The sequence below is a fragment of the Eschscholzia californica genome, unplaced genomic scaffold (genome assembly GCF_041429995.1).
Source record: "Eschscholzia californica isolate CP2 unplaced genomic scaffold, dmEscCali1.0.p SCAF_4, whole genome shotgun sequence".
NCBI lineage: Eukaryota > Viridiplantae > Streptophyta > Magnoliopsida > Ranunculales > Papaveraceae > Eschscholzia > Eschscholzia californica.
Window position 1 is genome coordinate 32,987,862 of NW_028238461.1, and position 18,719 is coordinate 33,006,580.

Consider the following 18,719-nt stretch of genomic DNA (forward strand, 5'->3'; position numbering starts at 1 on the left):
AGTGTGAGGAAGAGACAGAGAGAAAATGCGCGGTAGTGGTCGGAGACAGAGTGGTAGTCAGAGGTGGTGGTTGGAGTTAGAGGTGCTCAAAAGGCCGGGCCGGCCCGGGTTGGGCCCGGGACCGGCCCGTTCCGTACAGGCCCGGACCGGCCTGGCCCGTACGGAAAACGGGCCAGGTCAACCCGGGTTCTGTCCCGGGCCCGGGCTGGGCCTCTATTTTGGGCCCGACGGGCTAGGCCCGGCCCGGCCCGGAAAAGCCTGGATTGAGCCCGGCAACTTTTTTTTTTTTTTTTCCTTTTTCTTTCTTTCTTTAAATATTTCTATTCCTCCTAATCATTTATATCCTATTTAGAAAATATAGCAAACTTAAGTTGGAGAAGAAATTTTGGGTAAGCTTTAAAAAATCTTATCTAAAAATAAATTTAGGTAAGTTGTTGAGTTAGAAAGAAATATTTATATTTATGTTAAGGATTCATATCCTTATGTAAGTTTAGAAAATCTTTTCCTTTTTAAGTTAGAGAATATAAAAAGAATATAAGTAAGTTTCATTAAACCATTTTTGTGTAAGTTTTAGAAAATCTTTTCTTTTCGAGTAAGAGAAGAAATTTTTAGTAAATACTATAAATTTTTTAAGTAAGTTCCATTTTGTTTTCATTTACTTTAGGTAAGTTCGATTTGTTTAGTTAAATAGGTCATTACTTTAATACTACGTGATAAGTTTTATTTTCTTTTAAGTAAGTTCTATTACAAATAGTTTTATATTTGTAATATTACTTTTTAATTTAATTTTAGGATTAGTTAAGTTTTAATTGAGTTTCATATTAAAAAACAAGAAAAAAAAAAAAAAAAACAGATTAGCCTGGTCAAACCCGGGTTTGGCCCGGTCCGGCCCGGATAGGCCTAGCCTGTTCAAGGCACGGGCTGGGCCATAGGTTTAGCCAACCCGGGACCGGCCCGGCCCGGGGCTATTCCAGCCCGGGTTGCTTGGGCCCGGCCCGCAACCCGGCCTGGACCGTTCTAGAAAAGGTCGGGCCGGCCCGGCCCGGCCTTTTGAGCACCACTAGTTGGAGTTCAAGAAGAATATTAAAAAGAAATTTTGAAGGGTCCCGACAATGGAAGTGTATCGCCATGAAAAAGAAAATGGTGGGGGCACCCACGAATTTTTCACTCAATTTTGGACGTCGTAAAGACTTTATAGAATGCCTCAATCCGTCATTTTCAATTACTAGATTCCCCGATTGGAATCTTTCTAGAAAGACAAAATGATTAACTGGTTTTATATTCCCCCTGATTTACCACATTATATTATTTTGTTACTAAGTTTGACAAAATTTTGTATATTAAGAGCATCTCCAATGCAATACTCAATCTTGGAAACTCTGACTGCCACATATGATTTTTAGTATTTTTTTCTTAAAAACTCTCTCCAATGCAACATTCTATTTAGATCTCTAAGATGACGTGTCAGGGGTGGAATAGAGATATCTCAAGAGAGCACTCTATTTCTAGAGTGTCCTCTTGAGATATCTCTAATTGTCAACTCATCCATATTTGATTTTCTACCAATAGAAATCGAGTCTTCTCTATTTTCTAAATACTAATGATTTATTTACAAAGATAACTATGCCAGGTAAGTAAATAAGATAAATTTAGAGTTTTACATTGGAGATACAAAAAATTGAAGATCTCTATTTTCGATACTTAGAGGTGAGAGTTCAAGTCGAACTTGACACATAGGATGAATAAATATTTTTTTGAGTTTTGCATTGGAGATTCTGTAGGTATTAACTTTTTATTATCTTTCAAGCAAGATTCATTTGTTAAAAAATACAACCAAATATGCTAAATTACCTAACTTCAACCATTGTTGATTAAGCGATAAACTTGAACAGTAAAAGATACCGGATAATGAAAATTTTCCAGCCCCAACCCTCTCCGTAAATTGTTGTCTTAACTCTTAATGATGGAGAGACACAAGCATTAAAAAACAGGAGGGGTTAGGGACCTTCAATTAATATAACTACTCCCACTTTTTTTTCATCGAAGAAGCATGTAGTGAGTTGGTTATTGTAACCAACATATCCCTCAAGTTTCATTCCCTTAATATAAGGTAACCATCACCAAAATAAGCAATCTACCACATTCAAATTGGTAGTTGATCAATCTGCCTCCAGGAGGGAATAAATGAATGTAGGCCACCCTTAGTCTTAAACAAAGAGACATGTCTAACATTCTCCCATTTGGCTCACATGATAGATATCATCAATTAATGGCCATCAATCTATATGGCCATACAATACTCATTTGGGATACCACTCATTCTCAATTAAAGAACATACTACACGAATCAAGCGATCACATTCTGATAAGTGAATGCTCTCTTCTATGTATTACACTGGCACCGCTGGATATATCCGCTTGTCATTCTACAAATGATAAATGACAAAAATTACACCCTGCATATCACTTGAGACACTCTCTAACACTATATTTTGTGTTCTATTTTGGAGAAAGGAAAAGTTAATCAAATAATTTTTGTTCTGAGTTGCGGGCATTTTAACATTTTTCTTTAACTTCTCTAGACAACCACAGGGGATTTTCAGCATGTTCCGACTCATCTGGTACTAGGAAATGCATCTGTGCTTCTACACAATACACTTGACGCCTGAGCTTCTACGGTATAGTTGATCATACTTGTGTTTTCGAGTGTACGAAAGTAGCTATTGTTAGCTGAGCAGATGATGTATCCATTTCTCTAAGACAGCGGGTGAACCATACCAGGGATTGACCGAGTCGTCTGAGCCAACTGGTGAGTGATAGACTCCATCAAGTGTAATATTGAGTGCACCCTCCAAATGCGCCGATACTTGAGGCACCACCCCATCACCCCAAACATCTGCCTGCCCACATACCTGCAACCAGAGTTATTGAACATTTTTTAACCTCAGCTTTTATCCTCAACTCCTCTGATTTCACATAATTCTAGAAGATTATAAAGAATATAAAACAATATTAGATTGAAGAAGTTCATAGTAAGAGTAAGGTGGTGTTTTTTTTTATTCCTCAATTTCAGATTTGAGTTCTAAGTTAAGATCAGAATTGACTCGCGAGCCAATTTAGAATGGGTGTTTTTAACTTGACGTGCATGTCCGGATTAACAACTCATTGGCTGCAGTAACTTGAAACGACTGTTGTGCACCTCAACGTAACAAGTCTAACTACTCAGATTAACACAAGTCAAACTAACGCGATCGGATCAAACTCACAAAATAACATAACAAACACCACCAAAGTATAAAATTAGGTACAAGAAGAGAAAGAACGTGTTTGAGTCACCACTACCTGCTTGTATCCTTGACCAATAATGCGGGAACGTAAAGTGCCAGCGGTCGAGGTTGTTGACTTTTTCATATTGTCGGTAACAACTACTTCAGATACAGGTTGTTGACTACCATCAAGAGGAACTCTTAAAGTTGAATCGACATTTGAGTTTGCAAAGAAACGAAGCCCTTCAATATACCTGTAGGGTTGTATTGTGATTAGATAAGAACCAACTAGAAAGATGGCATTCTAGAAATGTAGAAACAAATTACCCGAAAAACTTAAACAATTATTGAACACAAAGAAGATAATATATGTTTCGTGCGAAGGAAGATATAGATGAGATTTTATAACTTTACCTCCCCGCAATACATACATATTTCAAGTCCGGGGTATATACTGCTGGTGCACAATTTGCTTGGACATAGTCTAAGAGCCCCCTGGTTTGATCAACAACTCCAGCCAAACCCTTTGGAGGAGGCCTGAAATACAGCAAAATTAATTGTTTGTTCTCTCCAAATCAGATCAAGAACAAAATGTACTATGTCAGTATGTATAAGGGTCAATAACAAGCTCAAGGTATGGTATGTAGAAAAAGTGGGATAGAAAGGTCATACAAAAGAGGGGATCCAAGAGTCAATAGTAAAGAAACATCGGAAGTCCCAAATTCTTGCAGGTAGAGCCGACCTAGCCATCCGCCCGCAGAATGTCCAATTAAGGACACTCTTTCTCCACCTCCTACGATTAAAATTCTTTAGTGACTCCTTTTGTCGACAGAATGGCAAATTGGAAATGACTAGAAAATGGTGAAAACTCATTAAGGAAACTACATTGCACGACCTATTATTTACGGATAAGTCAAGAGTGTACTTAGTTATAAACAATGGTCATTACAAGCGATAAGAATTCGAAAATTAATACCTTCGGTTGTAAGTAACATTGCCTCCCGAACGGCCTCATCAATCCTCATCAAATACCTGATTACGTATTGAAGAGTTAGGTAGGTGGAAAGAGGTTATGTATGTTTTTTTCTTCGAATCTGACTTGTTGGAACCTTAGTTGTCTGAGTCCGGTAAAAAGCAAATATTCTTACTCTGACTCGAGTCAATGACTTCGTTTAGATCTCGAGTTTGATTTTAAATACGAATTTGAAAAAAGAAGAAGAAACGAACACCCCATTTGTGTACAGAACTAGCCAGTAATGAAGAACAGTAGTTGTACAATTAAGACAAATGAATTACCAATCAAGAACAGGGCGAGGCCGGAGAGTACCACGCCAGTAATTAGGGTCGACGAGACCAGCTGCATTACGGAACCAATCTAGCCTAGACACCTTGGCTACCACTGTTGGAACCCTATATGTTTCTTCCATTGTTACTTTTAACTTGTCATAATCACTTGTATTGTTACCTAGACCCTGTACCAAGACATCCTTACTAAGTTAAAAATGTGGTTAGGGAAATGGAAAAGAAAACAACATTAATATAGTTAATTATATAACAGAAAGATAACCCAACTGGTAAGATAATAGCGGGACGATAGTTGAGAACGTCTGCTGGTTGAGTACTGTCCAGAATTGACGACGATGAAGATCCAGCAGCAGGAAAAGCACATGAATGTATTCGGTACTGGTGTTTAATGGAAAATTGTGGTACTGAAACTCTACTTTGTATGTAATTTGGAACTGCCATCTCTCTAGATCTCTCTCTCTATGTGTATATAAATTCGACTTAGTCAAAGAAGAAGATGAAATTGAGTATTAATTTGTATGAAAGTGAGGAAACAAATGTAGATTTGAGCAAGGAGCTAATAGTAACTAGAAAAGAAAGGTACCTAAGGCCACTCATGCACCTATCAATGTGATATTGCTATATAAATAACTAAATTCTTGTTATTTTTCTTAGCCACATATCTTCCTCTACATACTTCCTGACCAATCTCCAATGCCATTCCTTCATCAAAAAAAAAAAATCTCCAATGCCATGTTTTAGATATTTGACCCAAAATGATATTCAAAACCACAAAATGTTTTACACTATAATTATTGTTTAGGTCAAAATTTATATAATAAAACAGAAGAGAAAAATGCTGACTAAGACAAACATCATTTTTTAGTAAAAGATATTGGCTAGAGACTCTTCATTATTTATAATGGAGTCCTTTCTATTTGGACGATCCAAATCATAAAGAATGTTTATTTTGGACCAGATTTAATCGTCACTGTTGGATCATATTGATTAACCTTTAGATCTCTCACCTTTGGCCGAAATTTTGGTCCAGTTTAAAACTACAAGAAGAAAAGAGTTAATTCCTATATGGCCCCCTACTTTGTGACCAGCTTCCTTTATGGCCCCCTTTTTTTTTCGTAAATTCAAATATGACCCCCTATTTTCAAGTAAATATCATTACTACCAACTACCCTTCTTAATCCTAAATTTAAAACATTTAAAAAAAAGTTATTTCCACCTCACCCCTCTCTCTCTACAACTCACCCCTCTCTCTCTCTCCAATTCACCTCTCTCTCTCCAACTCACCTCTCCCTTCTCCGGCAAGGTTGCCGGCCGGAAAATTTAACGGCCGGCGACCTTCAAACCTAAAAAAAACTAAAAAAATTCTCTCTCTCTAATTTTTTTTTTTTTTAAAAATCTCTCCACTCTCTCTCTCTCTAAAAACTCCGGCGAAGGGGTTTCCCTTCGCCGGAGGTCTGTTGAACCACAAAAAAGAAACAACACTTTAGTCTTCATCGATAAAGATACACCTTATAATCCTACAATTCCATTATTACTCAATCTGAGTTCTTATAAATACAGATTTTTTCACCACTGGTATTAGCAGCAGGGTATTCTACAACTGCAGTTATAAGATGACTTTCTTCAAATTGAGGGACCTTAAATACCAGAAGGGGAAGATCAGAGTCCAAAAGAGTATACCTTAATGATATGGCTCCCAGGTAGAATTAAGAGTTCATCTAATCTTCCTCTAGCTGCAAACCCATTTCAACCATCTCCTTCCTCAATTTTCTTGCTTTTTCCTCATCCCCAAGTTGACTATACCCATTAACAAAATCACTGTAAATCTTTGAACTAGTTTCATACCATTTACCAATCATCTCAGCTTGAAGAATCAAAGCTTCATCCATCTTCCCCTCTTCACATAAACCATTTGTCAAAAATTTGTAGCTTTTCACACTTGGGAAAAAAAATCCTTCCTTTTGATTACATCTTTAAAGAACTTCCATTTTCATTTCTTCCCACAAGTTCACTGCTTTACATGTATTTCCTTCATCACAAAATGCCGCCATTAACTGCACAAATTTGGGGAAATCTCTAATTTTTCCATCTCAGCCCAAATTTCCTCTACCGTGTTTTTCCATCTTGATCAAAACACAGCATCAATGTATTAAATGTTTGCACATTAGGAGAAACCCTAGCCCTAGCTTCCTACCTTCACCTTCATCACTACTGAAAATTTCTTCATATATAGCAAATCCTTCATTTGCGCCTCTTAATTTTGCAACCAATCGAATCAAAGATTTCTTCTCTGACCAGGTGAAGAAACGGAGAGCAAGACGTGGGTTGTTTCTGAGTTGGATGATGATATCGGAAACTTGTTTTGAAGAGAATCCATTTGGGTAGACAGTTTTGATGTAATTCCATCGGCTCTTCGAACGCTGTTCTTTAAGAATCGAAACAACTGAAGAGATTAGGGTTTCGTCTTGAGGGTTTTAATCAGAACTTGATAATTTGGAGGATTGAGTTAAGTAAGAAGAAGAAGAAGAAGAAGAGAGAAATTCGTGGTCGTGTTGAAGTAGAGAGAAGAATTGCTCTTGAAATTGCCATTAAAGATTGAAAAAGAAGTTGCTTGAGCCTTGATGAGCCACTTTTCACTTGGATCGTTGGTCCGACGAGGACTTCAACTTGGGTTGGTTTTTCTTTTTTTTTTTAAATGTTTGAAGGTCGCCGGCCGGAAAAATTTTCTGGCCGGCGACCTTTGTCGGAGAAGAGATATGAGGTGGAGAGAGGGGGGTGACGTGGAAATATCTCTCTTTTTAATATTTTTATTTTGAATTTAGGAAGGGTAGTTATGACATTTACTAGAAAATAGGGAGTCAAATTTGAATTTATGAAAAATAGGGGGCCAAGAAGGAAACTAGTCACAAAGTAGGGGGCCAAATAGGAATGAACTCAAAAGAAAACGATAGATATTTAAGATATCTTAGTAATAGTATATAAAGAGTAATCTCGTCAAAAAAAAAAAAAATATAAACAGTAGCAGTCAGGGGCGGATCCATGGGGGTGCCGCACCCCCTGGATCCTCCCGAAAAAAATGATATAATAGTAGTATTTTTTTAATACATATAGAGGTATATCTAAATATATATTTTCTGATGTAAGGGTCACAAACAAGTCTTTGGCTTAACGGTTAGAGTGTGTGTTAGAGTGGTGCTGAGATCATAAGGTCTGAGTGCGAAATTGCATACAAGCATTTTCAGTGTTTTTTTTTACATTTATGTATTTAGACCTATATATATACCATATCGTGTGTGTGTATATGACATAAAGTAAAACTTAGCTCAATGGTTGAGGCGTTAAGTTCTGTGTGAGTGGGAGCATGAGGTACTGAATGTAAGTCTCGTCTTAAGCAATTTGATTTATAAATTTTTAATATTTCAATTTGATCGTAGGGTCATGAGTTCGAAATTCCATACAAGCATTTTCAGTGTGTCACGTATATGACATCAGGTAAAACTTAGCTCAATGGTTGAGGCATTAAGTTCTGTGTGAGTTGGAGCATGAGGTACTAAGTTAAAGTCTCGTCATAAGCAATTTGATTTATAAATTTTTTAAAATTTCAACTATCCTAAATTCCTATAAAATTCAATTCAACAACTCTAAACCCTATAAATTACAATTCATCTGCCGTAAACCCCTTCAAACTTCAATTCATATACCATAAATCCTATAAAATTCAATGCATCCACTCTAAACCCTATAAACTTCAACTCATCTACCATAAATCAATTCAATTCTCATCAGTTCTTCTTCATCTAATCAAGTATTCAAGCTCAACTAGCAACTAGGGGAATATTTTAACAAAAAATTCTTTAGATTCAACACTAGAAGTTCCAAACTCGACTCCTACATTATTTTCCATTCCAACACCTGGACAGACTCCCACACCGGAACCAACTACGACATTGGTAAGTCCTCTCGAATTTAATTTATCATCTTTACCAATTGATTTGGGGCTTAGACTACCAATTTCAAGTTATGAATCTAAATATAGGGATGAAATTCGTAGACCCTATTTACAAGTGATCCATTTCAACCAAAAGACCATAATTTCCTAAAGACAATAATGAAAGGCGTTTCATTCCGTCTTGGTTTAGTGATCATCAAGAGTGTTTAGAATATAGTGTTGAAAAAGATGCTGCATTTTGTTTGTTTTGTTATGTTTTTGAAAACGGTAAAGTTGGTCGAGATACCCTTTTTAATGGAGGTTAGAATAGTTGGAGAAAACTTGACCGGTTAATGAAACATGTTGGCAAAATGAAAAATCAACATTATGATGCTTGGATTAGTTGTATAAATTTGATGAATCAACAACAACATATTACAACAACATTAGATAGACATTCTAAATATGAAGTTTTTAGTGAAATTGACAATGACTCGATTATGCGAACATTTCAAAATATGAACTCTCGTAGAGATCAATTGCGTTTGCAATCGTCGATGTATTAATATACTTAATGAATATAAGTATTTTATTAATAACTGTGTCTGCAAAAAAAAAAAAAAAATTAGGTATATAAATCCGCCCCCCCCCCCCCCCCCCCCCCCCCCTTAAGTGAAAATCCTGGATCCGTCTCTGGTAGCAGTAATTTTTGAATTTTCCAAGATCCTTACCATATAAGATATTTAAGATATCTTAGTAATAGTATATAAATAGTAGCAGTAATTTTTGATTTTTTCAAGATTATATAATTGATGGTAATTTAACATGCTAGTTTCTCTTTATACTAACTAATTGGCACGTAAATTTTCTAGCCGTGAGACTTAATTTCTACTCTAGATATCAACCCCCACATATAGCCGTGTGACTTAATTTCTATTATAGATATCATCCCCAACCATATCAGCGTCAGTGTAACTGACCTGTAGTGACCCATCACCTCTGAAAGTGAGCTTCAAACCAGAAGTCCCTCGAAGATATCTCAAAATCCACTTCACTGCAGCCCAATGTTCCTTCCCTGGATTAGAAAGAAACCTACTAACAGTACCAATCGCATGAGCTATGTCAAGTCTAGTACACACCATAGCATACCTCAAACTACCAACTACAGAAGCATATGGTACCCTCTCCATAGCTTCCAGCTCTGAATCTGTACTCGGACTATGTTGACTGCTCAACCTAAACTGTCCAGCAAGAGGAGTGCGGACAACTTTAGATTTTGTCCATGCAAAACCTTTGAAGTACCTTCTCAATGTACTTCTCCTGAGATAAGTGAATCAACTTGTTCTCTTTATCTCTAACAATTCTTATACCAAGAATCTGCTTCACTGGACCCAAATCTTTCATGACGAAAAAACTTGCTGAGCTGCTTCTTCAACTCCAAAATTCTCCTCGAAGTCCTCCCCACAATCAACATAGCGTCTACGTCCAACCGTAAGATGATAAAATCATCCTTACCAAATCTCTTAACAAACACACAATGATCTGAAGTAGTCTTGTTATAACCATGCTCCCCCATGACTGACTCAAACTTCTGATACCACTGTCTCGGGGCCTGTTTCAATCCTTAAAGGCTTTTCTTCAAGCGGAAAACGTAGTCCTCTTTGCCCTTCTTCACAAAGCCTTCCGGTTGCATCATGTAAATCTCTTCCTCCAAATCACCATGGAGAAAAACAGTCTTTACATCCATTAGCTCCACCTCTAGATGAAGGCTCGCTGCCAATCCAATTGCAACCCGAATGGATAACATCTTCACAACAGGAGAAAATATTTCATCGAAATTTCCCTTCCTTTGGCTGAATCCTTTCACAACCAACCTAGCCTTGTATCGAGGGAGCAACATGGTCTCCTCATACGTAACTTTATACACCCACCTGTTAAGCAATGCCCTCTTACCTTGAGGGAAACTTTACCAGCTCAAACGTATGGTTCTCCTCCAGAGGATCCATCTCGTCTTTCATGGCCTTCCACCATTCATGTTTATGTTCATCTTTCAAAGCTTTGCTAAAGCTTTCAGGTTCTCCTCCATCAGTAAGTAACACATACTCACTTGGATCATACCTTGTCGAACGTCTCAGACCTCTCTCAGATCTCCTGACAGTAGGGAGTTCTCGGTAGTTGGTGTTCCATCATGATCGTCACCATGACCACCAGTACCATCTTCTTGTGCGGGAACATCAGCACCGGGTGTATCAACTTGAACCTCAACCTCGACATGACCATCGACAGATGTAGAAGGAACAACCTCCAAATCAATCAAACCTTCAGAACCCTGAGCTGGATTTCCAGACTTGTCAATGTCCTTAATCGTTTGATCTTCCATGAACACAACATCTCTGCTCCTGATGAGCTTCTTCTCCACTGGGTCATAGAATCTATACCCAAAATCATCCTGACCATAACCAACGAACACACACTGTCGCGATTTCATCTCCAACTTCGACCTTTCATCTTTGGGAATGTGGACAAACGCCTTACACCCAAAGACCTTCAGATGACCATAAGAAATATCCTTACCAGTCCATACCCTTTCTGGACTATCACGCTCTAACGGAGCACTGGGTGACAGGTTCAGCACATGAACAACCGAGCTCAAAGCTTCTCCCCAAAAAGTCTGCGCCAAGCCTGACTGTGAAGTCAAACACCTAACTTTCTCGACAATCGTCCTGTTCATCCTCTCAGCCAACCCATTCAACTGTGGAGTCTTGGGTGGCGTCTTCTGATGCTGGATACCTTGTTCCCTACAGTAAGCATCAAATGGTCCAGAATACTCTCCACCATTATCACTGCGAATGCACTTCAGTTTCTTACCGGTCTGTCTCTAAACCGATGCCCCAAACTGCTTCAAATATCCCAAAACCTGATCTTTGGACTTCATAAGATAAACCCACAACTTTCTGGAGTGATCGTCAATGAAAGTGACAAAATATGAGAACCACCAAGAGATTTTGTCTTCATTGGACCACATACATCTGAATGCACCAGATCAAGTATCTCGGGTTTTCTAGAAGATCCAGAAGACTTGAACGAGACCCTGTGTTGTTTCCCTGCAAACCAATGTTTACACTTTTGTAATTGCAAACCAGAAATACCTATAATGGCACCCCTCTTGGATAACACAGACAATCCCTTCTCACTGATGTGACCGAGTCTCTTATGCCATAACTCCATAACATCATCATTCTCCACTGCATTAACAGCATCCATGGAGACCTTAGCTTTCATCCAGTCAAACGATGAAAACTTATCACCTCGAGCCACCACCATAGAACCCCGTGAAAGTTTCCGCTTACCTCCTCCGAATAAGCTATAGAAACCTTCATCATCAAGTCTCCCTGTAGAAATCAAATTCAATCGAATTTCTGGGACATGCTTAACTCCTTTAAGCAACAACCTAGTACCAATACTATTCTCCAAGCAAATATCGCCAATGCCAACAACCTGAGCCAAACCATCATTACCCATCTTCACGGAACCATAACTACCCGAAGTATAGGAATAGAACAAATCCCGCTGTGATGTAGCATGAGTAGTCGCTCCACTATCACTAACCCAACTGGATTCATGGCATGCAACGTTAATAACATCACTCTCACAGAGTATAAGAAACTCATCTTCAGTAACGGTTACTCTCTCTTCACTATCTCCTTGCTTCTTTCCTTGCTTACTCTCTTTCTGAAACAACCAACAATTCTTCTTTAAGTGCCCTCTCTTATGACAATAATGGCACTCCACATTAGCAAATTTATTAGATTTGCTTCTGCTTCTGTTCTTCTTTGATTCTCTATGTAAACTTCTCCCCCGCGACTCAGTAACCAGCACATCTGAACTAGAAGAAATATGATTTGACTGCCTCCTAATTTCTTCATTCAAGACACTGTTCTTCACCAAGTCCATTGAGATAACTCCTTCGGAAGTAGAGTTACTAAGAGACATCCTGAACACCTCCCAAGAATCTGGTAACGTACTAAGAAGCCATAAACCGTGAATCTCCTCATCAAAGTTTATACCCATATCAGATAGTTTATTGAGTAACCCCTGGAACACATTCAAGTGATCAGTCATGGGAGTTCCCTCTCGATATCTTAACTCGAGCAATTTTTTCATCATATACATCTTATTGTTTCTTGTCTTCCGAGCAAACAACTGCTCCAGCTTCAACCACAATGAACGAGCATTAGTCTCATTCTCAATATGATGTAACACATTATCATCTACCCATTTCCTCATCAAACCGAACACTTGACGATTTAGCAATGTCCACTGATCATCAGTCTTCTCATCGGGTTTCTTCTCATAAAACACCGGAGCGTGAAATTCCTTCACAAAGAGCAAGTATTCCATCTTACCCTTCCATAGATGATAATTAGCACCATTCAAACTTATCATTCTACCTATATTTTCCATCACTAACTTAAACAAACCAATAACCAAAGTTATCACAATCCAAAGAACTCTCTAACCTGGAGCTCTGATACCACTTGTTGGAAAAAAACGGACACTTAAGCGCAGCGGAAATAAGAGTTTTCCCCTTTGTGTTAGTGACGAGGATAATACAGAAGAATATGTGAGAGCAATAAACAAAGAACGGAAAGTAAATAAGACAACGATTTTTAACGTGGAAAACCTCCTCAACGTGAGAAGTAAAAAACCACGGGACTCGTAGTCCAACCAAATCAACTATAATAAGTAAAGTAGTTATAGACTACGTCTACCCGAGACTCAGACCCTTCCCAAAAGAATCAATCTTAAACACGAAGAAAACCTCACAAGCAAGAACAAAACAGCCCAGAAATATTCAGTCTAAAACGACCATAAATTAACTAGGATTCCGGCCACCAATCAACGATCCCACCGTAAAAATACTAGATGAACAGGTTAAGAACACCTCTGCAAAATTTCAACTTAATCGAAGAATAACTCACCGTCGGATTTTCCGAACAACGAAGACTGTGCACGCTGAAACAGATCAACCCTGCTCTTCTCGGCAACCTTCTCCACTCTCCTTCTTCTCTTGTGCGTTTCTAATTGTGCAACTTACTTCTTATTAAGATTAAGGAAGTATTTATAAACTTCCCTTAACCCTAATTCACCGACCTAAGTCACCGACCCAAAGAAGCTCGACTCGGGTCCGGGTTTGGTTTCCTAATCCAAAACCAACTAGGTTTCCCCACTAGGAGGAAAACCCAACAAAAATTAGACTCAGATTTTAATCTAACACAAAAAGTGCAACTAGGTCGTTCTAATCGTCACCATTGGAGCATATGGGTTAACGCTTCCCTCATTCGCTGTTAGTTTTCTCATAATAAGTAGCTAATAAAACTTTTTAGCCAACGGTTGCTTTGGAATCACTCATTATCTTGCTTCAACTTCTTTGCACGGAACTCACACACTTTTTCTCTCATCTAAAATCTTCTAGTTTTATACGATAATGTCTTCTTGAGGGTAAGTTTTTTTCTCACTAATCTTCTTTATTTGATATTAAAATAAATTCTTCATAATATAGATTTCAATTTAGTGATTGATGTTGCTTTACATATTTGTAAATCATACACATTTGAATGGGTTATTAGTTTCGTAATCTCAATTTGTGAAGGGGAAGAATTATGTATATCAATTAAGATCGATTAAGATCGTTTGATGGTTATTAGTTTCATAATTTTGAATATGGGTTCTTCTTGGTTTCACTGCTACAAAAGGAGCTATTCAAATTGATAAACAAATTTTGAAGCCGAATGTTTGTGGAATTGAAAATCCATACCCTTTTTCAGTCTTTTGTTTTTCAACTCCTAACCAGTGACAAACCAACAACATCATAACAACTCAAACACAATGGATTCAGAGATGTAAAGTCTTAGTTCTATGACTTCTCCATGGGCCCCTGGTCGTGGCTTAGGCTACCAGGGTTGTTTCGTCGGCTTGAACACGACTAGTCTAGACTAGGACTTCTCCTTAGGCCCCTGGTTGTGGCTTGGGCTACCAATGCTGTTTCGTCGGCTTGAGCACGACTAGTTTAGACTAGGACTTCTACTTAGGCCCCTGGTCGTGGCTTGGGCTACCAGGATTGTTTCGTCGGCTTGAGCACAACTAGTTTAGACTAGAACTTCTTCTTGGGCCCCTGGTCGTGGCTTGGGCTACCAGAGTTGTTTCGTCGGCTTGAGCACGACTAGTTTAGACTAGAACTTCTCCTTGGGACCCTGGTCGTGGCTTGGGCTACCCGGGTTGTTTTGTTGGCTTGAACACGACTAAATTAGACTAGGATTTCTCCTTCGATAATACTTGTTTTGGGAAAACATTATTTATTGATAGATATTGTAGCTATTGAAGGAGATATATTCTAATTCTGAAGGTATGACCTTCCTGATAGAAATATATCCTAAAGGTCTGAAGGTATAACCTTCCGAAGGAGTGTCCTTCGACCAAGATGGCAATGCGTATGATTTGGCTTATAGGATAATGATGACCTTATTTGGAAGATCAATCAATCCAGTTCAATTAGGAGTCGTAATGCTTAGCTAGAAGCCGCTTATGATTGTCGGATCACTTCAGTTATCCGCGGCTAACATAGACCTGATCCTACAATGGGTTACACATAAGAATGGTAACTTGAATTGTGAGAATAGACTGATGGGAACTAGTATATAGATGGGTATGATCCAGTCTGATAATACTCAAAAGATACAAAAGACTCGGGCGCGAAAGAGAAGACCGAAAAGGGCAAAAGCACACTTTTTGGGCCGGGAAGGGAATCCCTTATAGGGATTCCCTTGGCCGGCCATATAAGAGAAGTGGGCCGGCCAAAACAAGCCCACAAGGGGATGTTCTGGCTGACTACACTAAAGGGGAAACCTTAATTAGGGGTTTTCCCTAATTAGGGAATCCCAGATAGTTACAACTCTTTTGTGCTTATCTTTTCTGAGGAGCTTTTTAGGATTCTTTTTTTAGTAAGACTCTACTAAGGTAATGCCTATATAAGGACCAGTTTTAAGTTCAGAAAAGGTGTGGAATTTTTTCAGAAGAAAATCACCTCTCTCATACACCTTAGAGAGAAAAGGATTTTAGATAAAATGTTTCCATTATATCTATCAAGTCTAGAAGAAGGAGTTCTTCATCTCAACCTTCATAAAGGTCCTAGCTGACTGAAAGGAGGGAGTTCAAGTTATACAATCAATGTCTCAAGTACAAGAGCTACAGTTGAAGCTCGTTATCTTCCCAATACTGGTCGGAATTTAGTTCGTGGGAAAGCGAATAAAGGTGTTCTTCTTCCTTATAGTTCATTGTTAGTTCATGTATATGATCCTGGATAACTTAGTGTTAAACATTAGATGTTTGAGATTCCGCTACCAACACTAGTTAGATGATTAGGATATGTATTAAATACATGTAATTCCCAACAGCTATAACGCTACATCATAGCCTAGCGGCCTTATTATAAAAGAAAATCGAAACGAAATAACTGTAAAGGTTGTTTGTCGTATGATGACACATGAAAATGTCCCATCTGAATCTCTTAACTCGGGTTAGTTAGTCTATTTCGAGCAGTTACTCTCATGAATTACTTGTTTCTCTTGTCCAAGTGTCTTCTATGGAATTGAGCGTGAAAAACGGTTAAAATCGGGAGATTGACACATTAGGGGCATTTCAGTAATTTGGTGCTAATGGTGCTCTGGTAGTTTGGTCTATTTTGATACTTGGATGAAACTAGAGTTCAAGACGAACTCGTGGGCGAAAACAGAAGTCGAATCGGAGTCCGGACGAGCGAAATAGAGCAAGTCAAAGTATGGGTGAAAGATTTGTTCTAAATCAGTCTTCAATGACACGTGGCAGGCAATCTGACGGTTACTTGAATTATTTCGGTACACTGTTGGGCATTACAGTTGGTGCTCGGGATTTGTTTTAGTGTCCGATTTGGTGTAACATAAGGCCATTTACTACTGTGGGAGGAAAGGATCTGACGGACAGGAACACATGTGTGAGGATCGGACGGCTGTGACTCTTTCGATGTACATTAATTCACCAATCCTTACTACAGTGAATGACACCTAAATTTCAACTAAGGACGCGTGGATCACTCTCTTTCCTAAACTGTTGGAAATTTTATCTCTCTTATGTCCTCATTCCATAAGAGTAGAGAGAGAAAGAGATCTTCTCATCAACAAAAAGGAAAGAAGACAAACAAAGATGAAGGAGAGATAGCTGGATATTTTATTTCAGAGAGAGCCTAATGGAAAGATAAGATTTCTCTTATCTTATTAGAGAGGTAATTCAAAATCAAGAGAAAACTATATAGTTTCTTATAGAGAGAGGGAGAGAACAGAGAAGTAGTTGCTATTTTAGAGAGATATAAAACGTGATTTGGACAGGAAAGAATGAAGGAGGATTCGACTAGATTAGAAAGAGGAGATGATTGAAGATTCGTGTGATATTTGTAGGAGGGTTCGGCTAGCTGAAGAACTTTTCGGAAATGGCAATCGAGAGATAAATCGTTGGATACTTACTAAAAAGAAAGAGCTCTTGGATGGACTTATCAATTGGAGAGAATGAACAAGATTTCTTAGAGAAAAATGACTGATTAGGTTGATTCTTCTCTTGGTATAAAAACAGAGGTCGGCTGGGATTGAGAATCATCTCGGCTTGGGGGATCATCTCCTCTCGAGCTCAATTATTAAAAATCAGAGAGAAAGAGAGAAACAGAGCTACCATTATCTTATTCTTAATCCTTTGTTTTCTTTTTCTCATTATAATTTCAGAGAGAAGAGTGAGTTTTGTGAGAGACTTTATTTCTTTTCTTTTTATTAACAGAGACTTTGCTTTAATGAAATGTATTGGAGAGAAAGACACAGGAATTGTAGAAAGGTTGAGAGAGATCAAATACAAACATTGATTATCATTTTATGTGTTCTTTTAATTGTTTTTGTTTTGACTCTTTTAGTGAGAGAGAGGAAAAACAGAGAAAGAGAAAGATTAGAAGAAGTTAAATACAGTAAAGAGTGAGAGAGAAATCAGTGGGGAAGATGAGAAAAATGTCTGAAAAATAATTTTCCCAGAAAGAAAATACTTCCGAGAAGACGAGAAAATTATTTTCCTTAGGGGCGCGTTTGGCTGCTAGTGGAAAATCCATGAGAAAAGTTTTGGTTACCAACCTATTTCTCTTTTATTTGTCATATTTGTTTTAAACTTTCATTATGAGTAGCTAATTCTCTATTATGGTAGATGATGAAACCATGTTCAAAACTTTAATCGAGTTTTAACGAAAACATCTCCCGGAATTAAGATAGTTCATTATCCGAAATTCTGAGTTATAAAAAGAAAGTGATTTAATTTGTCTAAATATTTGTTCTTAAAATTTATTTTATGTGGTGAATTCAGAAAACCCAGACTCTCCCCCATTTGAGTTCCTTGTATCATTTGTATTTATTTCATTTCCGTTATTTTATTTTAATATTTTATTCATTTTAAAACTAAAATCAAAACATTTGAAAAATCTTATTACTTCCTAGTTTTAGAATAAGTTTAACTAGTCTCTGAGGAACGGACCGGTCTTTCCGGAAATATTACAACTTGAAACCCGTGCACTTTCGGGTGTAGACCTATTTAAGGAAACTTTTTTTAGGCCCATCATCGTACCTGGATGATTTTCGCCTTACTCTTACATATCTGTTGTGGGGTCGTAGTAAAAGACTCCATTTTCTCCAGCGTCGATAGGGTTACATTTGTCTTTTTTGTAGTTTCAGATCGAAATTAAATAGCATTCTCGGGCTATCTATTGGTTTCCCCGAACTGTTCCCACAAGGTTCTTTTCCGGGATCGGGAATTTTATCATTAGGCGGTTCATGGAGACAATGGCCCCAGATTTTCTTAGGAAGTTTCTCCCCAAGATGACGTTGTAAGCGTGCAATTTTTCAACTATAGTGAAGTTGAGCATCATGACTTTATTTGCTGCCCCGTCTCTAACCGACATGGGTAATGATATGATCCCACCGGTTTCAACTTGATTGTCATTGAATCCTGTTAGGCAAGATTTATAAGGTCTGAGGTGTTGAGAACTTACCCCGAGCTTCTGGAAGCATGTCCTGCTCATGACTTTGGCTGAGCTACCTGTGTCGACCAAGATTTGCCCGACTTTCCAGTTCGCTATCACGGTTATTATCACCCATGGATTA

At 38.1% G+C, this 18,719-nt stretch overlaps 1 protein-coding gene across 1 annotated transcript; it reads right to left on the minus strand.

Annotated features, from left to right (window-relative positions):
• Positions 1-2,303: 2,303 nt before the first annotated feature.
• On the minus strand, positions 2,304-7,232 carry LOC147544191 (alpha/beta-Hydrolases superfamily protein). Its single transcript, XM_086633694.1, has 8 exons — positions 6,252-7,232; positions 4,839-5,273; positions 4,563-4,738; positions 4,243-4,298; positions 3,939-4,059; positions 3,681-3,803; positions 3,343-3,520; positions 2,304-2,912 (listed from the first exon to the last, which is right to left on the minus strand). Exons 2-8 carry the CDS (start codon positions 5,010-5,012, stop codon positions 2,727-2,729), a joined length of 1,014 nt encoding a protein of 337 aa, XP_086489820.1. The 5' UTR covers positions 5,013-5,273; positions 6,252-7,232; the 3' UTR covers positions 2,304-2,726.
• Positions 7,233-18,719: the final 11,487 nt, after the last annotated feature.

Excerpts from the sequence above, each read along its gene's own strand:
- LOC147544191 (XM_086633694.1), bottom strand. The coding sequence starts at position 5,012 with ATGGCAGTTCCAAATTACATACAAAGTAGAGTTTCAGTACCACAATTT. Across the intron at positions 4,060-4,242 it reads AATGTTACTTACAACCGAAG|GAGGTGGAGAAAGAGTGTCC; the intron begins GTATTAATTTTC and ends TTTTAATCGTAG. Across the intron at positions 3,521-3,680 it reads TATGTATGTATTGCGGGGAG|GTATATTGAAGGGCTTCGTT; the intron begins GTAAAGTTATAA and ends ACAACCCTACAG.